Here is a 24,241-nt window from a genome sequence, read left to right as displayed (position 1 = left end):
TTCTATAGGCTCCCACACTTAAATAATAAAAACCCTCCGAATATTGACATATTCTTGTCAGAATGCAGTTTCCAACAATTTTTAAGAATATACATGTAACTTTTTTTTCTGTGCTAACTTCTATTGTCTTGTTTTCTTGTTGCTACAGTTTGAAAACAAAATGGTCTTTCAGTACTGTATCTGAAACTTTTAAGTAAATAAATAAACATGTATAAATATGCCATGGTATTTGTGTAACATGCTGGTATTGTTCAAATTGTAAATGTAAATGCTAATGACAATGGCAGTATTGTGAATGGTGAATGTAACAATAATGTTAAATGTGAAAGAACAGTAGCGGTATTAGAGTGCCGCAGTGAGAGAATTTTGCTCGTGTCAAATAGTTCCCACGGACAATTCTAGATAGCGTATGGAATTTAGAGCTGCTTTGCTCGAGCTGGCAAAAACGAGTGATATATGCTTGAAACCCAGTAGCAGTACACGTATAACAGTAATTAATCTGTGGTAATGGGCTCTCAAGTATGGATACGCACAGTGAAATTGAAACTTAAGTGAACGTAGTCATTATCTCCATGTTAAAATGTAGTTTAGTCTATCCTACTAATAGTGATATACAAAAATGACATAGATGATGTTGGGCTGAAACTGCCAAGGCAGGTATTTTACATACAATTATTGTCACATTAAAATGGTATTCCATCGAGCATAGCATGCTCGAGTGTGGAAGATTTGAACAAGTTCGAGCGAGTGAAAGTGGTCCCATGCAGTACTCTAATTAGTATTATGCAATTAGAAAACCTGCAAGGCAAATTGTGAATGATTGAAGTTACTTGTAGTATATTGATAAATTATATAGTAATGATTCAAAGTTGATTTTATGTAATCTATGAAGGTATATATGTAATGAAAAGAAATTGTGTAATATGTTTACTATGCTTCAATGTTTACAAATTGTAATTGTGTATACTTTCTTGAGATTATTCTTACTATGTGGTTGTAAGAAATGATTGAACAGAATTAATATGTGAAATTGAAGGAAAATCTGTATGTGTTTACTATGTTATAAGATGTTTTGAAATTGTAACCTGATTTTTTTTTTTAAAAAAATGTATATACGAGGTCTGGTCGAAACTTTAAGGAGATAAAGAGACTTGTAAAGACATTAGCTCTCCTTGATCAGTCCATCAAATGTCTTTTTTGGGGAAGGGGCATCTATAACCGATTGTTGTAGGACTTATGCTTTGGAACGAATGAGGATGAAAGAGGCTTGCTTCACTCCCCTCTTAAATAATAGACGGAGTTCCAAAGACAATGGAAAATAAGCACTCGTAAATTTCGGGCGCAGGTTTTGTTGCAACAGTCGGCGAAAGAGAGTTACAGCATCTGGTCTTTGTGGTGGATGTCTGCGCGCGCGTTGCTGGAAGAATGCAAAACGTTTGCAGTCCTTCGAGCTGTTGACATTTTTTTTAGATTTCATCACCGCGAAACACAAAAGTTCAAGCCCAAAAGAGAACACGAATGGTGAACCCGTAGTTTGAAAGACAAAAAGACTTGTAGTGTGATGAATCGGCGAGAGGTGGCTTCTACCGCAACTTTTTAAGGATACAGACAGGAGGAATAAAGTGGAAGTGCTAACTAGAAGTTGAAGAATATAAGTGCTCAGTGATTTTGATAGTGAGTCTTGTTTAAGTGTTGATAGCTCTCAAATATATGGCCTTATTAGTGTCGATCATTACAAAGTTAAAAGTACAGCGTTGAACTATACAACCATGAGTAATATTTCTCAATGTGTTATATTAGCTTCTATCTTGTGTTAGTTTTTAAGTATGGTTACATTTTTGAATCTTCACTGATACAATCGGGGCACTCTCCGTAAATTCCTGTATCTGAACATTTCAGTATAAATCAGGGGAAGGAGACTTACCAAGGACCTCCTCATAATTGTTTAATGTTAATTAGAACTTCAGAAATAAAAGTTTGTAAAAGGTTATTTTCTTTTTTGCTTTATACAGCAAATCAGGTTTTGTAGAAGGCTGAAAATCCTATTTAGCTTGAACGAAATCAGTAAGCTCATTCTTAAGCTAAATACAACTTTTAATGTTATAAACTGTGCACCTTAAATTGGAAGTATTTTCTTTTCTAGGAAGCTGAAGCAATATTTAAGATTCGGTGGCATCTTGGATTCGAAGAAATACAGTATTATTATTAATAATTATAAATATAAATTCATTATAAATGCCTGAAAGTCCTAAATCCCTCATTTTTAGTGCCTGAGAATCCATTCTATAGTTATAAGGAATGAAAGTTAGGGTTTTACAACTTTTGAAACACACTGTAGTAGTACAGCTTCCAATATGTAACTTACTTGCTTCTTGAGCTGGTGGAGTTCTTGCTGAGCTCTATCCTTCTCCTCCGTCTCGCTGTTGAAACGGGCCTGCACTTCCTGCATCTCCTGCTGCAGCTGAGAGTTCTGAAGCTGTGCTTTCTGAAGGTCATCCTGCAAGCCCTGAAGCTGGTGGCCAGACTGCAAACTCAGCCTCTCCAAGTCTCGAACCTGTGCCTGCAGTCTCGCCCGTTCCAGATCCAGAGCTGCTTTCGCATCTTCCAGTGCTGGGAGGAAATAATACAAAATGTTCGATATCTTGATGCTTATCCTTTGTGTATTTGAGTTTGATTATGTTTAGAGCCCAGATTGTTATATACTTAAAATTCCTAAAATATGTACTAAAAATTAGTAAAATATGCAAATATTTATCCACTTTGGAAAACAACCAACCTTTTCTCTTTCAGTTTCAGCAAAACCCTACATTTTTCAGTTCATGTGATTTCATTTTATATGTAAAAATTGAAGTTCTGAATTCTTCCACGTGCTCTTGTTTACATTAAACTGCTGTTTTATAAATGAAAGAAAAAATTACATTCCTTACAGATCAAGACCTCCAACCTCCCTTGTGTTTTAAGCAAGAATGTTTTTATACTCTACTTCACAAGATACAACTGGACAATACTTTAAGGTAACAACACCTGTCATATCAAGTTCACAATCATATATAGATTACCCATTGCATTGTTGTCGTTTCTATCTCAAAAATAATAATTGTCGAGTGTTCTTGCGAGCCTGATAAGGAGTCTTTATCTCCTAGTTTTGTAAAAGAAAATGGAGAATAAACAGCAGTGATTGAAGGAAATAGGAAGTTCCTTTGTTAGGAAGACAATATGGCCAACACACAGATGAAAATACAATTTTAGTATTGGTTGTTGGATCTAAAATATGCAAGAAGTTTTTATATGATTCATATATATATGTTGAAATATATACGTATATCATATCATATATGCATTATGCATAACTTCCCAGGCCCTAGTTACGTGCAATTCTAGAAGTGAGATATTTCCATGTGTTCCTAACTTTGCACTATTCACACAGAAGAAAAACTTTTATAAACACTAAAGTAGCATATTGTACAATATGAATAGGGCAAATTAACCGGTACTCAATCAGTATCAAAATAGATATACTGGTGGGTGAGTAAAATTGCTGATTGTTTTATTGATGCAATATTCAATAAAATAGGACTGTAATTTAGTATAAAATTTTTTTCCACTTTCTTATCTGTTACACATGAATTTAATGATATAATTCATGTATCTTGGTTTTGTAAAGTAAATGTCTACATATGTGGTTTCAATTTCCAAGGCAAAACTTATTGCTGTCATTTGATTACCATAAGAGTAAATGAGAGAGAATTATTCTGGTTCTTCATTCAACATTTGTAATTTTATTTTGGATCAGCAAAATATCGACATTAGTAAATTAATATGAGGAAGGCACTACAGTTTGCTGAGCTTGCATGCACAAGTTGTATTTTCATGCACATTCATATTAGTAATAGTAAAGGGTGAAAAACACCTACTACTGATTTTCTGGAGTGCCTCTTCTAATGACCTTCCTTGTTCACGCTTCTCCCCTTCGATTCTTTTCACGTGTTCTCTCAGCTCCTTGTTTGTGCTGTTGTACTTCTCCTTCTCATAGCTGCTGTCCGCCAATTGTCGCCTCACATCTGTTAGCTCCTTTCTTAGTGTTTCACTTGTGTTTTCAACTGAAACAAGGATACTTTTTACACTCACAATTATTATTATTATTATTATACCATGTTAAACATATTGCACCAATCCCTTTAAGAACACAAGTAAATTGCATTGTATTTCAGACATTAAAAATATCAAAGTCATCTCCAGAACAAAAGATAAACTCAGCAACAAATCAGCTACATCTAATGCACAAATAAAAATATTGTGGACTGGATTTCTTCTAATGATTATTCCATCCCTAAACATATAAAATTACTAAACACAATGTGCAAATAGTTACTATACCAGGAAATAAAATTACAAGAGTACTCACTACCTTCCAAATAAATGCAAGAAACTATAACCAACCAAAGGTTGGGTATACATCCCCAATACATACAGGCAGCACTCCACTCCAACCAAAGTACAAGGCCAATTCAATTCAGGTAAAATTAATAGGAATAGACATTCCCAAATATGTTAAGATTAACAGAAATTAGGCCTAATTAGTAAAAGTATGATATAACATCGAAATATTAAGTAATTAATAAGCCCCAGACCAAAATTCATTGGTTATCAAAAAGACATCCTTTTGTGGATAAACAGAATTCAGTTGCTTTTCATGCAAATTTTTTATTAATACAGTTATTTTCAGGATAACATTTGTGCAAGCACAAATTAACTTGCTTTCCCTGAAAATAACTCCAAACCACAATTATATGTGCAAACAAACCACAAAAACATCAAAAAAATCGATGTTTTTGGACAAAAGACAATCGGTCTCACAGCACCAGAGCCATCTGGTGAGAGTCAGTGGAACTAGCCCTGACTGGACTGCCATCTATTGGGCTTCTCGAGGTACTTGATGAAAGCAAGTAACCCAAAGTGCTGTGAACCAATCAGATGGCTTCATGGGCGTGGCTACCAGACAATGAGACTGTGATAGCTTTTAACATGTGAGGAAGCCATCTTGATTTCACTTGGTACAAAGAGTTGGTACAGTGGACATCGCTCCAAGTTTTGGGCCAGAGTAGGCCAGTGGAGAAAGGACAATGGAGTAGCCATTGTGTTTAAAAACATGTGAAACAGCTACTAAGTGCCAGGGAATAGTGCAGTAGTGTATAATATGGACGAATTACAGCACTTAAAGTGCCTTAAAGTGCATGGAACCAATATCCATGAAAATTCGGAAATCTTTAATACCACATGGTGAGGACATTGAGTTTTCAGGAAACCATGATGCTTTGTATCTAAAGACATCCAGGATTATTCGGCCCATCCTTGGTGATATAGCTCCCTGAAACAGTCCATGTGCAAGCCAATACCCATATGTCTTAAGATACCGCTATATTTTTAGTGCATACCCACAGAAATTCCCCCATTTAGAGTTGGAGTGAAAAGTGTTTGTTTTAAGGCCCATGTGTGATGAGGTGAATGCAGGATATGTAAGTACCATGCTTTTTGTTACCCATTTGTTGGTTCTAAGTGTAAAAGCGAACCTATAAGTTTGTGCAGTGCTTGTGTATAATTAAATATGTTAACATCAGAATATTAAATGTGTCTTTCCAACATCTTGATTTATCAATTCATATTTGGGCGGGTAAGTCCGGGAAGCGTACCTCTCGCTCCGGAATAAATAGGCTGAAAGTCCCTATGATAAACCAGCAATCACTCCTCGGAATGGATGCTGGTCTATTGGGGACATCCTCCATGTTAATGGTCACTGGAGGACAGCGTAGAGCTGCACGGGGATAGGTGCGTCCAGGTTGCATAGCCAGGTAGTTTTGCGGGTTCAATGAAGCCCAAGGTGGGTGAGTAGGTTAGGTTCATCCTTCCTACCACTCGGCAACGTAACCTGGAGGCACGTATCCCTGGACCAGCCGCGTAGACGAGACCATTCAACTCCTGAATCTATCGTCAGTCGTCTTTGGTCTCCGTTTTGTCTCTTGCGCGGATCGCAAGATTATGAGACTCAGTACCGGCACTCCCCAAATATGAATACCAGATCAAGGTCGTTGGAACGGCCAGCAGGTCGTGGGTTCCCTCCCAGCGGTGGTGCAAGTTCCCTTAATAACCCCCAGCTTGATCTCATTGTAGCAATGCTCCAGGAGCAAGCGAAAGTATCTGAAAGTGTTAGTCAGAAACTTGAGGCACAGGGTCAGAAACTTGATGCGCAGGGTCAGAAACTTGAAGCTCAGGGTAGGGAATTTGCCAAGGCATCGGCGGAAGTAAATCGGAAACTTGAAGCCGTAAGGACGGAATTCCAGGCCAGACTGGACTCCATCCACAATGCCACCACAAAGACCTCAGAGTTGTTAACTAAGCAAGTAGCGACCAACACCAATAGAATTAACCAAATAGAGATCCAGTGTAATGACTTAGAGTTAAGGTTAGAAAGGGATTTTACACAAGTGTCAGGCCAGATTTCGCAACTGAGGGAACTCGTTGGCGAAGTGCAAGGCGGTGACAATCAGACCACCACAGCTCAAATTCTAGGGAGGTTAGATGCCCTAGAAAACATTTGCAGAGAGCTCACTTGCAGTGACCACATGGTCACGATCGAGAACAGGGTTCTCGAGCAAGTGAGGAAGGAAATGCCGAACTGCCAGGCGGAAAGCCGCAGCTCGCATGTATGCATTTCCGAGGGCCAAGTCACTGAGCAGCGCACCTCCTCACAACAAAGGGTTAGTGAGGAGCAGCTGCCAGCAGAACAAAGGTCTGACGATGCAAGCCTGATGAGGATTCTGGCTTGCCTGGAAGGTATGGAGAGACGAATCACTCAGTCCGCCCTTCCACTTACGTCAGCCACCATGCCCGTCTCACCTGCGCGGAATGTGTCTGTTCACCATGCCTTGCACAAAGCCAAACGACGACCTAAGGGTTACGAAAGCTCTGACCAGAGTAGTGGCTGTGTGTCTCCCCCTAACAAGTACCACCCACTTGGTAACTCCCCGGAGTCCAACTCCGAAAGCTCGGACGCCGAAGTCCGCAGCCAGAGGAAGAGGAAGAACCGGAGGAGGAACAAGAGCAAACCTAGGGTTAGGTTTGCTGATCTCAAACAGCTCCCAACCTTTAACGGGCAGGGGAACAGGCTGGCCTCAGATTTTGTGCAGGAGTTTGAGAGAGATCTCACTCTCCTGGAGGTAGATTTGGCGGATGCCCTCCAAATAATCTCGTTCTGTCTACGGGACGAGGCAGGGCAGTGGTACGAGAGGAACGAACGAAAGTTCAAGTCCTACTCGGATTTCAAAAGGCAGTTCCTCTCATATTTCCAAGGGGATGGGTGGAGAGCTTCTTCCCTTGCGAAGGCTCTCAACGAAAGGTACAACCCATCCCAGCACAGATCAGTGCACAAATATTTCTGGCGCCAAGTCAAAATGATTAGGCTTGCGTTGCCAGAAATCGCCGACAACCAGGTTTTCACCCACGTTGTGCAACAGCTGCCGCGCAGCTTGAAGGACCAGCTAATCCTAGCTCCCTTCGTCTCTCTTCAGGAGGTGGCCAACTCCATACTTCGGTATGAGAGTGTGCAAGTGCCACAATATCCTGAGAGGGAAGTTGCAAGGCCAGCACGACCCAATTACGGGAAAACCACGACTCGCATTAACCGGACCTATGTGAGTCGTGGTCAGGGTGAAGCGAGCGGTTCGTCCAAAAAGGAGGACGCTCACATGTGCAAGTCTGCGAGGGGCTCCCGGCCTAAGGAGTACCCAAACAGAACCAAGGTAGACCAGAGAAAGGGTGGAACATCCCAACGTAAGAGTTCCGCCAGCTCACACGGGTCTTCCGAGCATCTCGCTGAGGTGCATCCAAATATGCACAACCAGGGAAACTAGGTAGGCAACGTCCTGACGTGGGGAAGGGCGATGCCAAACCTAAACCTGTCCCACAATGTTCAGATTCATGCAAGCACACTCCACTGATAAATCAGTATCAGGCAGTGGGTGATTCAATGTTGTCACGTCTTGCGCAAAGAAAATTCGGGTATCCTGTCCAAAGAGACAGTGATGGTAATTACCACATCGGACTTTGCATATCTGGACAAACCTCAGCGCAGTTGCTCAGTGCTTTGAGAAGGGAAAAGTGTGTTCATAAAAATGTGTTATTAATGGTATCCACAAATGATATGCTCCGAGGGAAGGACACCAACCAGGTGTTCCGGAACCTCCTGGATATCATTTACACCCTAAAGAGGAAAGGTGCTCAGAAGGTCATTGTTCTGACTCCTCCGCCAGTTCCCAGGTTAGCCAATGAGAACCGACACAGGTTCTGGGCCATGTATGACTCACTAATTGCAAAAATATTATCCCTTGATGATAATAGCAATGTAAGGGTTCTGGATTCCTCATCGAAATTTGTGCATAAGGGCCAAGAAATGAACATGTCGCTGTTCGAAGAAACCATGGGTTACGGTCAAAACATGAGACCCGACCTGGTTCACTTCAGCCCACGAGGTATGGATACCATACTCAACGCACTCGATGAGGTAAAATGGTTCACCAAGCCAGGTCACACACCCAAGGGTAAACAAATGGGATCTCAACAGAGTGAGATGAATGCCATTCTGCCCTACGACCAACCCTCGGGAAACTAGCCAGTGCTGCTCTCGCAGGGGGTGAAGGTGGCCAAGGTGTAACAAATCCTCCTAGGTTAGTAAATATAGCATTTTTGAATTTGGATGAATATGACTCAATAGAGAATGAGTTCTGTAGCTCCAGTAACAATTGTGTAGTCCCTATAAATAAGCATAACAATAGGTACGGTACGGTAATACAGGTGAGACTGGTAGATGTACCTACCAAAGCGCTTGTCGATTCTGGTGCTGAGGTATCTGTGCTGAGTTCCAAGATGTGGAAACAGATTACGCACAATGCATCCCGGCCCAGACTAATTAAGTGTGACAATATCAAGTTAGTAGATTACTCAGGTGCTAAAAAGCAAAAAATCCTAGGAACTGCTTCAGTAGGTGTCATTGTAGAAGGTACGGAGATTTGCGTAGAGTTCGTGGTCGTAAACGAACTCAGCATAGACTGTATTTTAGGTTTAGACTGGTTATATGGGATTAATGCACAAATAGATTTTTCATCCCATCAATTAATGTTCAGGAAAGGGTCAAACTCCACAATCACGAAGTTCTTGCCAATAGGTCCAGATGCAAGTCAAGACGAGGAAGCACAGATCCACAAGCTGGATATATTTCCCCTGGATACCTTCCAGAAGTCTGACATGGCATCCATACCCGAGATACGAGATGTCGCAAACAATGCAACCAGTATCTCCCAAGCTCAAAAGGAACAGTTGTTTCAAACACTGTGCCAAATGAGAACTGTTTTCAGTGACCGCCCGGGCAAGTGCAACATTCACGAGCACAAAATTACCCTCCACAAGTCTGAGTATGTAGCTAGAAAAAACTATCCCATCCCTGTAAAATACAAAGATGGTGTAGCGGAGGAAATCAAACAGCTCATTGAATGGGACATAATTGAGCCCTCAAATTCTGAATATGTATCCCCAGTTTTGGTAGTACAAAAGCCGAATGGATCTCTACGTCTCACGTTAGACCAACGAGAGATCAACAAACTTATCCTGCCTTTAAAATTGAAACCCCTCAACATGGAGGAAATTTTCACACAATTCCAAGGTAAAAAGTACTTTTCAACCTTAGATATATCTTCTGGTTTTTGGCAGATAGGCCTAGAAGAGGAGTCTAGAAGGTACACTGCTTTTACTTTCAATGGCAAGATGTACCAATTTAAGCGACTAATCTTTGGTCACATCAATAGCATGCAGGTGTTCATTGAAGTAATGAATAAACTGCTGAGTGGTACCGAGGAGTTTGCCTTAGCATATGTCGATGACATCACAATCTTCTCTGCCACCTTTGAAGAACATTTAGTCCACATTAGTAAGGTACTTGCCATTTTTCAAAAGGCTAACATGACCCTTAAACTGTCCAAGTGTTCATTTGCCAGAGAACAAATTAAGTTCTTAGGGCACATAGTCAATTCCAAACACATATCCATGTGCCCGGAATATGTGGAATCCATATCCAACCTGCAACCCCCTGCTAATATCAAACAATTGCAGAAAATATTAGGTTCTTTCGGGTGGATTCGTAAATTCATTCCCAGCTATAATGAATACACCCAACCTCTTTACGACCTGCTACGAAAAGGATCCAAATGGCAGTGGGACGAGAATGCCCAAAAGGCGTTCGAAGCGCTGAAATCAGTAGTCCAGGAGGACTGCAAACTATTTCACCCCAACTTCTCAGAGAAGTTTTACCTCCAGACTGACGCTTCAGGATCCGGGGTGGGGGGATTCTGCTTCCAGTATTGCGAAGGAGAGAAGAGGCCATTGGGATACGTTAGCAGATCTCTGAAGAATTACGAGTTAGGATATACCTCCACAGAACTCGAACTCCTAAGCATCGTATGGTGCATAGAGAAGTTCTCATTTTTATTGCAAGGTCAGACCTTCACCATCCTATGCGACCACAAGAGTCTTTCGTGGCTCAACTCAGCCTATTCATGGAACGTACGCCTCACCCGGTGGTTCCTCAAGCTCCAGAACTACAAGTTTGATGTGGAGTATGTGGCTGGTCGTATGAACTGTCTAGCGGATATGCTATCCCGCATACCGGAAAGACAACAAGAGATGGTTAGACGTGTCAACCCAATCCAAGTGTTGCCCCAACCCATAGCTAATCTGTCCGGAGACGATCTCCAGAGGGAACAAGAAAGGGATCCCAGGTCCAAAGCAATCATAGATTACCTGCAGGGGGGGGGGGGGGGGGGGAAAGGATAGCAATCCTAGGTGCAGAAATTGGAGCAAGCAATACCAAATGGTCAATGACCTGCTAGTGGTCAAAGACTTTCACTTTGTCGATAAGTTCAGAATATACATTCCCGAATCTTTAGTTTCTCAGGTGCTCACAGCATATCACAATGATGATGGGCACCCAGGAGTAGACAAAACACACAATAAGGTGTTCCGTAGTTTTTTCTGGCCAGGTATGAGGCGAGGAGTCAAGGCTTGGGTGACTGACTGTGTTCAATGCCAGCAGGTGAAACCGAACCTTCATCCCCCTCGGCAAGTCTTGCAGGCCCATCATGTCAAACAGTTAGGAGCAACTCTGTTCTGCGACCTCGTAGGTCCACTCCCAACCAGTAAGCGGCAAGAGAAGTACATTTTCACCATTCTCGAGGGATGTTCGAGATACATAATGGCGTACCCGCTCAGAAATTCCACCACTCCCTTGATATTGAGGAAACTCATTGATATTTATTTTGTACACTTTTCACTTCCTCAAAGAATTATAGTAGACAATGGTCCCCAGTTTAGGGCCAAGCAATTCACTCAAACCCTTGAAAATATGGGAATTCAGGTTCTGTTTATACCATCGTATCTCCCATCCGCCAATCTAGTTGAGAGGACCCACCTCGAGATGGGAAAGCTCTTAAAGCTCATGTGCAATGAAAACCATAAGACATGGTCAGATAAATTACCAGCAGTGGTTAGCATTATCAATCACTCGATCAATGACACCACTGGGTACGCACCAGCAGAACTTAGGCTACATGTTTCACTCAGGAACCCCGTTATGGAACACTTTCATATTCCTACAGGTGAACAAACCGAATGGGACCAGCAATTGTTCATGGCTGTATCCCGGACGGCCGAAAGGCGAAACAAAGCCAACAACAAGGTAAATGAATCACAGCAAAACAGAACTGTGATCAAAGTGTACGACTTAGTTTTTCTGAAATCCCATCTCCAAAGCAAAGCTCTAGAGGGACAGACCCACAAATTGTTCCACACCTTCTTCGGTCCATTAGTTTGTAGTGATCAGGTGACAGATAACATATTTAATCTCGTTCATTGTGTTAGCGGTAAGAGCCTACCCAACCAACATGTCAATAACATGAAGTTGTGGAGGTGTAGCTATAAGGTGTATAGTCATTACATTGAGAAGCTCAGACTACTACATCCGGTGTTAGCATCGAGAGTACCTCAAAGAAGTTAATTCAAGCCAAGGGGCCTCTGAATTCAAAGAGGACTCAACCTCAATCCCGACGGGGTGCAGCCGTTTCCCTACGACTTGCTTTGTCTGTTGGTAAGACGAGTAACTGCGCACAAATGGCTCCACCCTCGTACCCTTGTGATACTTCCCCATGGAAACTGTAGATGTCTGCTCGTCAGCTCTACGTTTCTTCCTAAACCCGATATCAGTAGGACCTAGGAGAGAAGTACGCGACGGTACGGCTCCTGCGCTATAGTATTAGTCGCATAAGAGGTATTGGTATCCCTCTAGCGCATCCAGGGTAAGACGCACGGATAGGAGTGTACAACAGGTACAAGATGAGGAGAAAAAGCTACACATTTTTTGGACACTAGTATTAATATATGTTAAAGGTCAGAGGTTTTGTGGATGAGGTTCTGTCTGGTCTGTGACATTCACCCATTTGTACATAGGGTAGAAAAATTTGTCAAGATCGTGTAAGGGATTATTTTATCATTGTATGCAAAAGTCAATTTCATTGTTGTGTACAAAAGTATTATCTCGTTGTTTTGTACAAAAGTATTATTTCATTGTTGTATACAAAAGTATTACTTCAGTATTATATGCCAAGGCAATTTCATTGTGGTATAAAGGGTAATTTCATTATTGTCTACCAGGGCCATTTCTTTGTTGGACACAAAAGTGAGTCCAACCATCATATAGAGATTTATTTCCCTAAGAGTGCAAATCTATGATAGATCACTCACTACCAATCAAGCAAAATATTGTTTAGCAATCATTGGGTATTTGCACTACCGATGGGTTAGGTTCGACCAAACCAGGGTCAGCGGTTATAGAAATATGCAAGCACCCCCAAACATATAGGGTTGTTTATGAGGAACAACCCAAAACCAACAAGGGTAAGGTCAAAGCCTGCGTGTGAAGTGGGGCCAGTGAGTACATCACTCCAACTCCCCCTCAGTGTCACCACAAAACCCCGGAGCAAACATACAAAAGTGCATGGTGTCATAGGCAGAAGCAGACCCCCAAGCATATTATGCCAGGAACCAGAGACAATCTTTTCAGCGTTCCAGCAATATGGGGAAGCAGGGAGTGTGTCAGAGGTTCGTAATCGAACATTGACATCCAGAAACGAACCACCATGACAATCCTACAGACTTCACACAAGGAGTGCATTCCACAGATTGTTCACAATCCCAATGGGTAGCCAGGTCGAAGCATTGTTCCGCCAAGCGAGAACAAAAGCATTTGCTGGCAACGGATGCTGCGCAAAGCCAGGCGACAGCGTGCTCCACATAAGGAGATATTGAAGAACAATTGTGAGGTGACCAAACGTGGACATCATACACCTTTGTATGATGAACATTTCTTGAAGGTACTGCACCCTCAAGTGAGTGAGGGGCAGACAGTAGATACATATCTAAAAAACTACTATGCAGCTCAGGTCGAGTACAAAAACTGCATTCAGTGCTACAAAAAGCAGACATTATAACATGAATAACCAAAATCATTTATTGAAAACTTTTAAGTGTGTGTTGTATTAACCATGTATATACCGTCTAGGAAACCGTTCGATATATCGAACAGAACAGTATCTCAAACATATATCCAAGTGACGGGCAAGAATAATTGCAAATTTATTTTTCTTCCAAGTATATGTTCTTTTCGGACCAGCGTGGTCATAACAACTCAGTGTGTATATAAATATTTTGTGTATGTATTTGGGTATAGTGTAGTAAAGGGTAAAGAAAAATGATCCGCTTCACGTATCCTTTTTCTTTTCCCGAGGGCCCGGGATATGTATAACCAACCAAAGGTTGGGTATACATCCCCAATACATACAGGCAGCACTCCACTCCAACCAAAGTACAAGGCCAATTCAATTCAGGTAAAATTAATAGGAATAGACATTCCCAAATATGTTAAGATTAACAGAAATTAGGCCTAATTAGTAAAAGTATGATATAACATCGAAATATTAAGTAATTAATAAGCCCCAGACCAAAATTCATTGGTTATCAAAAAGACATCCTTTTGTGGATAAACAGAATTCAGTTGCTTTTCATGCAAATTTTTTATTAATACAGTTATTTTCAGGATAACATTTGTGCAAGCACAAATTAACTTGCTTTCCCTGAAAATAACTCCAAACCACAATTATATGTGCAAACAAACCACAAAAACATCAAAAAAATCGATGTTTTTGGACAAAAGACAATCGGTCTCACAGCACCAGAGCCATCTGGTGAGAGTCAGTGGAACTAGCCCTGACTGGACTGCCATCTATTGGGCTTCTCGAGGTACTTGATGAAAGCAAGTAACCCAAAGTGCTGTGAACCAATCAGATGGCTTCATGGGCGTGGCTACCAGACAATGAGACTGTGATAGCTTTTAACATGTGAGGAAGCCATCTTGATTTCACTTGGTACAAAGAGTTGGTACAGTGGACATCGCTCCAAGTTTTGGGCCAGAGTAGGCCAGTGGAGAAAGGACAATGGAGTAGCCATTGTGTTTAAAAACATGTGAAACAGCTACTAAGTGCCAGGGAATAGTGCAGTAGTGTATAATATGGACGAATTACAGCACTTAAAGTGCCTTAAAGTGCATGGAACCAATATCCATGAAAATTCGGAAATCTTTAATACCACATGGTGAGGACATTGAGTTTTCAGGAAACCATGATGCTTTGTATCTAAAGACATCCAGGATTATTCGGCCCATCCTTGGTGATATAGCTCCCTGAAACAGTCCATGTGCAAGCCAATACCCATATGTCTTAAGATACCGCTATATTTTTAGTGCATACCCACAGAAATTCCCCCATTTAGAGTTGGAGTGAAAAGTGTTTGTTTTAAGGCCCATGTGTGATGAGGTGAATGCAGGATATGTAAGTACCATGCTTTTTGTTACCCATTTGTTGGTTCTAAGTGTAAAAGCGAACCTATAAGTTTGTGCAGTGCTTGTGTATAATTAAATATGTTAACATCAGAATATTAAATGTGTCTTTCCAACATCTTGATTTATCAATTCATATTTGGGCGGGTAAGTCCGGGAAGCGTACCTCTCGCTCCGGAATAAATAGGCTGAAAGTCCCTATGATAAACCAGCAATCACTCCTCGGAATGGATGCTGGTCTATTGGGGACATCCTCCATGTTAATGGTCACTGGAGGACAGCGTAGAGCTGCACGGGGATAGGTGCGTCCAGGTTGCATAGCCAGGTAGTTTTGCGGGTTCAATGAAGCCCAAGGTGGGTGAGTAGGTTAGGTTCATCCTTCCTACCACTCGGCAACGTAACCTGGAGGCACGTATCCCTGGACCAGCCGCGTAGACGAGACCATTCAACTCCTGAATCTATCGTCAGTCGTCTTTGGTCTCCTTTTGTCACCCCCGCGGATCGCAAAACCTTCTAAACAACTTCTGAATACTCATTCATCTGTACATGGAGAAAACAATGCATTTACCAATCAAAACAAAATATACCTCATGTAAATTTTATAAGCACAAGCGAAAGCAAGAACCTAAGGAAAACTGTAACTCTGAAAACATAATACAAGAAAATCATAAAATAAAAAATATATAAATTTATAAGTAGTGTAAAGGAAACACAGAATTTAGATACAAAGGAATCCGAATATTTTAATAACAAATGACAACCTAAATAAACATAGCAATTCTATCCAGGAATGAATATTTTCTTCCAAATTTATGTACGTATAACAAATTTAATATTACACTCTAAAGATAATACATATTAAGAACATGGAAAACTTTATGAGTAAAAAATAGAAGAAAAGGAGAACAAATAATAAAAATCAGTCTGTTCCAGCTCACCTGATGAAGACTGAAACATTCAATATATTCTGATAGAAGAAAAACAATAAGAAGGAAGTGTAAATTCAACTTTATTACACATTCAAGCATTGCACCATGTCTAAAGAAATTGAGTTGCTGAATGCCAAACTTACTATTGTCGGGATATTCACATAATCCCATAATCAAGTGCTCGCTGATCAATAAACCATGAGTTTGTAAAAATTGATTGAGAATAAATTATTTTTAACTGAAAAATAATAATATAAAATACAAAAAAAAAGCAGCCACTGTCTTCAACCTGAATAATACAGAAATATACATTTGCACCTGTACATGTAGAAAGCAACAAATGGCCAATCACATCAAAACATCTTAGGATCATATTTGGGATATTAAGGGGGAGGGGGAATAAAAGGACAGGATTCTCGCATCATCTACTAAGAAAATCATGGATTAGATCACTGAAAGTTTATAAAAAGTGCAAAATGAAATACAGAATTAAGCATCAAAAATATTTCTATACTTTATTAAGAACTGAAATGGAGATGCAGGACCATTACATCTAATAAAATGGCATTTATTATTATTAAAGGAAATCATGTCAGAGAAATGCAGCATATCACAACATGATACAAATTAAATACACAAATACTGTAATAATAATAATAATAACAACAACAATAATAAATGCATGTAATATATGTTACAAAACAAAAATCTACATAAAATTAACATGATTACAGCTTTAAGATGTACAACACAATCCAATAAGGAACATAAGAATAAAAGTGAGAGAAGTACAAGGAAAAAGAAAAACAACAAATATCAAAAACTACCTGTAACCAGATTGAAACCTACCCCTGCATCCTTCTTGTCACTTATACAGCTGAAACATTTTGAATAAACACAAAGTTGTTTCACATAATTATCATTTTATAATCTCCATCAACAGTTTTGCACAAAGCATACAAAATTTACCCTTACACTCCCTCACAGCACAGTGAAAGGCCTGTAAATCTAATAAATATATCACAAAAATTAATGGTACATGCAGAATTTCAAAGGACAACTTTCAACAAATAAACGTAAGAAAATACCTTCTTTCAGCTTGCGTGATGTATCTTGTAGTTGTGCCTGCAAGCTATCGTGACGGTCTTCAGTAAGATGCAGTTGGACTTTTAATTCCTCACAGTCTTGTTGCACAGAATCTCGTTCTTTCTTCACTTCCGACATCTTTGCCTCCAGCAGGGATTTCTCCTGTTCCGTTTTCAACCTTGTAATACAACAAGTTATAACTGATAAGCAACTTAATTTTAATGATAAAAATCACACTGCATGTAAAACAGATTCATATACTCTTGTCCTGAGAATCTGTGGAGGAAGACTGCACAGCGAGTGGGGGCAGCGAAGTAGTACATGCTGTTGCTAACAACCGGTACATGCAGCTGTATTTTCCTCTTCATGCACTCACCGCCTCGCTCACGTGCTCATTGGTCGAGCTTTCTTGAGTCACTACTTGCGCAGAGATTTCTTTTTGTTTGCTTGCTCCAGAGATTCCTGGGATAGAATATATGCTTTGTTTCCTCACTAAATAAAACAAATATACCACTACCACCAAGAAACCAAGAAACCTGCCGCCACCAACCCACCTGCTCTCATCACCCAATATCATCTCCACCTCAACAAAATCACACACACACACTCTCTTCTTCCCATTCTCCATAGTGATCCTGAAATCAAAAACATCTTTCACGACAAACCCAGAGTGGTTTTCAAACGCACCCCTAACCTCCAAAACATCCTGGTCCACAACACTCCCTCAACACACAACCAACATCCCCCTGCCCATAAATGCAACTGCCCTAGGTGCAAAACCTGCCTCATTCTTATTACCTCTCACACCCTCCAGGTGCACATGGTCACTGGCAAATTTACCCTCCACCCCAAAGGGACCTGCCACACCTCAAACTTGATCTACATCCTCAACTACAACATCTGTGTGTGTGATTTACCGCCGTCAACCTCTGCATCAATAACCACCACGCCTCCACCCACAACCTGGACTTCACTGTCGCCGTCCATACCAACCACCACAATATCCCTTTCAACAACTGCTTCCGGGTAGCGATCATCCATCTCTTACACAACCAGCCAACACCTTTGTTCACAAAAGATGGGAGGGCTTATACAGAGTGTTCCGTTCAAATCTCCCTGATTTCAATTAATTACTGTGAACGAAGTACGATGCATTGTGAAATAACTGTAACACCAAATGAAAGGCCAGATCTTTAAGTTTTGTTTTCATGATTTGAAGTTGTCTGTTTGCTCACTATGCAGCGCCACGGTCGCATAAATTAAAATGGCGACTGTTCAACAACGCACGCAGGCAGTGGTGTGGTATGCTGAGATAAAATCTGTGATCGCAACGCAACGAAATTTCAGACGAGTGTACGGAGGAGTTGCACCTGATGCTAAATCAATTAGGCTGTGGTTTAGTAAGTTTCTAACAACCGGCAGTGTCCTAAAACAATCTGGTGGAGCTCGCCGTCGTGTGTCGGAGGAAAAGGTGGAAGACATTCGAACGGGGTTTCAGAGAAGCCCGAGTAAATCCATCCACCAGACATCTAGGCAATTCAATGTGCCTCCAGCAACAATGCATCGCGTTCTGCACAAGCGGTTTCGGTTGTATCCATATAAAGTGTAGATTGTGCAACAATTGAAGCCAGATGATAAGCCGCGTCGCAAAGAATTTGGTATGGAAATGCTGCAGCACATCGACATGAATCCTCACTTCCTTGACAATGTCCTGTTTTCAGACAAAGCAACGTTTCACGTGTCGGGGATTGTCACCCGGCATAACGTACGCATCTGGCGATCTGAAAACCCACATGTGTACAGAGAACATGTCAGCGATAGCCCAAAATTGAATGTTTGGTGTGGTCTAATGAAGGACAGGATCATTGGTCCGTTTCTTTTCAATGAAGATACAGTAACAGGCCCTGTGTACTTGGACATGTTGGAGCAGTTTGTGTACCCCCAGGTAGTTGCTCTACAACCGGACATCATCTTCCAACAAGATGGGGCTCCCCAACACTGGAGTCTGGATGTTCGGACGTCTTTTAATTCGACATTTCCTAATCGCTGGATCGGACGCGATGGACCGATACGGTGGCCGCCACATTCACCTAACCTCACTCCGCTGGACTTCTTCCTTTGGGGTTACGTCAAGGATCGTGTGTTTGCGACTCCAGTCAATAATATCCCAGAGTTACGAACCCGCATACATGATACGATTGCAACAGTAACGGGGGACATGTTGGAGAGAACATGGCCAGAAATTGAATACATACTGGCTATTGTTCGTGCTACCAATGGGGCACATGTGGAGGTGTATTAGTGTGTGGAAAATACAATTTATGAGTTTTTCTTCAATTCTCTGAAATTTCACTGCTCTATCATTCATACTTTCTTTTCTACAATTAATTGAAATTAGGGAGATTTGAACGGAACACCCGGTATATCAGCCATGAGTGCAGCCACTCCCCCTGGCCTGAACAAGGCCACCCAGTAACTTCCCAACCCCACCCCCCGCAACCCATCCCACCCACCATACCCTGCCCACCCACTCACAGTTTTGACGAGCCTGGTGACGGAACAGTGTTTTTTCCGTTTTATGCACTACTTCTTCTACGATCGAGACCTGGCAACTCTGCCAGACCTCCAACTTCCGGTTCTGTCTTTTTTTTTACACCGAAGATGCAGTGATAGTCTGCGAAACTTCTAATTTTTTCACTGTCTGGTGAGTGTTTCCTTTCTCCTTCTTTGCTTTTTATTTAGCCCTTTTGGCCCTCCTTCCTTTTATCCATATATATATGGTAATATAATTAAGCCTTGCTTCCATATTAAAAACACTAAAGTTGCTGACCATGGCAGTTTATTAAGATTTAAAAACACTTTACATGTAACATTTCTATCATCTATCAGGGTCTTCCTCAGACAAAGAACTAAACTAAACATGGATGACGTGAGATTGAAGAGAGACAAGAATGCCATATTCAAGCACACTAGTGAAACAGAACATGAAGTAGAATGGGATTCGTCAAGGTGGATAGGGAAAGGGAAGAGAGAACTAGTGAGAAAATGAGGCCAAAGAAATAGAGAAGAAAGGAGAAGACATAATGAACTGGAATGTAGGACTTAAGATAAACAAGGAATGAGAGAGAGTGTTAGAGAAAGTTGAAAGAATGTGGAAAAGGAAGGAGGAAAGAAGAATGAACAAGGAAGAAAGAGAAGAAGACCAGGGGAGGAGGAATCCATCCACATCCAAAAAGGCAGGAGGGATGGGGGAAAGATAAAAAAAGTAGTTCCAGACTCTTGCTAATCTTGACCTGTCAATCACCCATTAGTCAACTGTCAAGAGGCGATATGCGTAATTCCTTTAGAGGAATCATCCAAGATAAGGACTGTCAACATGAGGCATCTTGTCAGGCTAGTCACCCTGCTATGGGTATGTATACTTTCTGTTTTGTGTATTTCATCATTTTAGTTTAGTTCTTCGTCTGAGGAAGGCCCTGAGAGAGGGTGAAAACGTTACATGTAAAGTGTTTTTAAATCTTAATAAACTGCCTTGGTCAGCAATTTTAGAATTTTATATATATATACATATACGTTAACGAGGAATTAGTCAACAACTATGGCATTGATATTAGAAAGAATTCATTAAGTTACGTGTGTTAGGAGACATTAAAGAGGAAGATCCAAGAACAGCACTGAGTGAGAACATGTCGAGACATGGGCACAGGATTAAGAAAGTGCATATGAGGGAGAGGAGAGAAAGTGAAGTAGAGAGAGAAAAGTGTCAGAAACGAAGCAAATCTGCATAAACAGGGGAGAGAAAATAAACAAGAATAAAGGAGAAATTGGAATAAAATGGATGGAACTAATAAAAAAAGCATGAGGAAAGTAAATTGGTTAAGTTTCCACTGTCACCTTCTATCTTCAGCACAAAAGTAGAAGATTTTCACTAACTTGTATGATGGTCAGTGACATCAGGAGGAGGAGGCAAGGAAAGACAAGAGGAGTAGGTCACAGGATGAAGGGGAGGGGAAGAATCAAGGGGACAAACTGTGCATTCCTTAGAAGTGCAGAGTGTAAAGTTGTGTGCTGTTGTGTGTGTGTGTCTTATCTTTGTGTAAGCTTCCGAAAGTTCTGGGAAACCAGGGAAAACATCACAGAAAAAATAAAATACACTTAAAATAATTATACTATGAAATTATTTTGCAACTGCAAAATATGTGATACGAACCTTTAAGAAGAACATAGAAAGGAAATGCTTATTTTGTGTAATAACTATCACATTTAAATCAAATTTAACATTATTCAAGACTAATGAGCCTACAATATGATTGGAAGTAGTACATATCTTGATAGTAGTAACTCACTCTCTAGCCTTCTTGAACCCGAAGGTTCATGGCTGCAGCTACACAAGCTTTCCATCTGTCCCTATCTTGAGCAAGATCTATATACTCTTTTCCATCCCTACCAATTTCCTTTAGGTCCATCTCAACGTTATCCCTCCATCTTCGTCTTGGTCTTACTACTGGTCTCTTACCATCAGGTTTCCCAACAAGAATCCTGTAAACTCTTCTTTCCTCTCCCATTTGTGCCACATGGCCTGCTTCCAAAGTAGTCCCTGCCTGGAGATCAGAATGGGAGACTATTTTACCTCCGGAATATTTTACCTTTGGAACATCCATGGTCTCATATTGCGGATTCTTGGCTGTCTTTTTACAGTGCAGAGTTGTCAGCTCTACACCTAACCCCTAATAATGGAGGACCGTACCTGTCGTTGGTCAGCGGATCCTTCAGATCTAGCTGGGAGGATCACATTGTAGTCTACCAATCATACTCCACTTCTGCCAATTGTGGGATGCTCATAGAGCCATGACAGAACAGCTCTGTAGATCCCAACAGAGCAAAATGTTGACCATTTCACTCTGTTGGTTGACTAACTGCAGTGAACAAGCCACTGAGCAATGGGGACGTCACATCCCTATGCCTCTTCATAGTAGTAAACAAACTATATATTTTTTTCAGGAGAACATACACTCCCTTCATCAGACAATTACTTGAAATTTACAAATTACAAACACTATGTAAAGAAACATATTAAGTAGCTTGCAAAACAAAAAATTAGAAGAAACTTTACATGAAGAGAAAGAGTAAATTACATAGATTAAGATCATCAACACATTCAAGAGATATTATATCCTTTATTACCTTGCTTCTTCCAACTTGGCTTTTAGCCTACCCAATTCATCTCGTAATTGGTTCATTGTGCCCCTGTCCTGCTCAGCTCTGGAGGCAGCCTCTCGTCGTAACCTCTCCAGACTGGACTGCTCCTCCTCCATGTCCCTCTTCATTCCTTCTAGGCGCTCCTGCAGTGCCTGCTGATCATGGTGCGCTGCACAAAGAACACATTCAATTTCAGGCAAAAGGTCATAAGCAGGACTACTGTATTTCACCACACAATCATTGCAGATTTTGTGACAAATTGTTTGCAAAAAAAAGTGGCACGTGACTGTAATGTAAAGCTTTTTGTTTAAAAGAAAAAGCTGTGCTAGTTTTACTGGTACCACTCCCATACCTTACTGGTACTGGATCCATAGACATGCCGAAATCTTAGGAGAAGTTCTTCTGCTTCCCTCATGAAACTAAAAACTGCAAGCACACCGGAGCCCAAAGCTTGTGCCTTAGACCACACGACCATGGCGAGGGACTTTTTTCACATAATATTGGTACAAAATCAATGGAAAGTTCGAATTTAACATCACTTATAGAGGAATTACTAAAAAAAAGTCTTATGTGGTATTTTTACAGATCTCTCAAATGATCAAAATGCTGGAAAGCTACTGGCTGGCAAACAAAATCCAACCGATACAGACATTGATGCATTGGAATCAGTACCAGCTCAGCCCTAACAATGGTCAGTGACATCAGGAGGAGGAGGGGAAGAAACAAGGGGACAAACTGTACATTCCTTAGAAGTCTAGAGTGTAAGGTTGTGTGTCAGTATCCAGATCATCACAATTAGCCAAAGGCGGCAAGAAAGTCACAACAAATTAAAAAAATGCAAACACAAAAAACACTGCAATAGTTTACCTAGAAGTAGAGACTGTTGCTTTTCATTTTCGGCTCTCAGCAAAGATTCCTCGTGTTGCTGAGCGATGTTTTCAATGTGTTGCTGCAATGCTTCAATTTGATTTTTCAGATGCTCTATTTCTCCATCCTTCTCGCCTCCTAGTTGTTGAACAGTTTGCTGCAAACGCTTCTCCAGAGATAGCCTCACTTGCTCCTGCATTAAGGAAGGAAATTATGAAAGAAAGAGCACTGCAATAAGTGGCATTCACAGAAATAAAGGAAAAAGACTATGATTTCAACCATCACACAATGCAAGTAGCTAAAAGGTTGGTTTCTGATGCACAATACATTTATTATGACCTTTTTCTATGTTGTTAGAAGGATAAATACTGCAAGCTTGTAAATAATATAAGAACTTTTTGTTTGATTAGTGGCTGAACTTAATTGCCTAGCCCCAGCATATTAACAGATGAGTTGTAATTATCATTAACATGGGCATTCCAAACAGGACCTTTTTACACAGGCATCCAGTTATACAATATATTACAAATAGTTACAAAAATTTTGAAAGAACCACGGCCTTTAAAATTAAGGTGAAAAAATTGCTATTGGAATATACATTATATTCAGTTAAAGAATTTCAGGAATTAAATAACTTTATAAAATAAAATTAGATTGTATACACTATATAATATTGTACTTTTACAGCACTAGTCCACTTAAAGATATAATTTGTCACTGTATGATTTTACTATTATATTATGTTATACTAGGGATGGGACCAATTAATCGGTACTCTATTGGTATCGGCCGATATAGGCATATCGGTAAAATTACCTATCCGATATATTGATAAATATCTGATAATTTAGTGCAAAATTCTGCCATTCTGTTGTAATTTGTATGAATAATCTCATACCCTACTTTCTAAAAAAGTAAATGTCTAAATATGCAATTTCTTTTGCACTGCAGTCATCTCGAAACACACATTTATTAAGGAGGTCAATGAATTCTAATTTTATATCGGATCGGTAGAATATCGGTTATCAGTATCGATAAATTTTGTATCGGTACTTTATCGGCATCAGCCAAAATTTCATATCGGCCCATCCCTATGTTCTACTATTATAAAAACATACTGCCCAATTGATGTATAGATATATATTATGTGGGATGTCAACATGATGTATTT

At 40.5% G+C, this 24,241-nt stretch overlaps 1 protein-coding gene across 5 annotated transcripts in view; it reads right to left on the bottom strand.

Moving 5' to 3' along the window:
* Positions 1–24,241, bottom strand: part of Root (ciliary rootlet coiled-coil, rootletin) — a 345,133-nt gene that overhangs the window by 35,231 nt on the left and 285,661 nt on the right. For all 5 annotated transcript variants that reach the window (XM_083141556.1, XM_083141553.1, XM_083141554.1 and 2 more), the window contains 5 exons: positions 23,071–23,263; positions 22,189–22,372; positions 17,007–17,182; positions 3,915–4,100; positions 2,366–2,610 (listed from right to left, as the gene is read on the bottom strand). In XM_083141556.1, coding sequence (XP_082997682.1) covers positions 2,366–2,610; positions 3,915–4,100; positions 17,007–17,182; positions 22,189–22,372; positions 23,071–23,263 — 984 coding nt within the window. The remainder of the gene's footprint in view (positions 1–2,365; positions 2,611–3,914; positions 4,101–17,006; positions 17,183–22,188; positions 22,373–23,070; positions 23,264–24,241) is intronic.

This window comes from Lepisma saccharinum, chromosome 20, assembly GCF_977018435.1.
Source record: "Lepisma saccharinum chromosome 20, izLepSacc3.1, whole genome shotgun sequence".
Classification (NCBI taxonomy): domain Eukaryota; kingdom Metazoa; phylum Arthropoda; class Insecta; order Zygentoma; family Lepismatidae; genus Lepisma; species Lepisma saccharinum.
The sequence above is the reverse complement of the archived record's forward strand: the minus strand, read 5'-3'. Positions and strand labels throughout refer to the sequence as shown.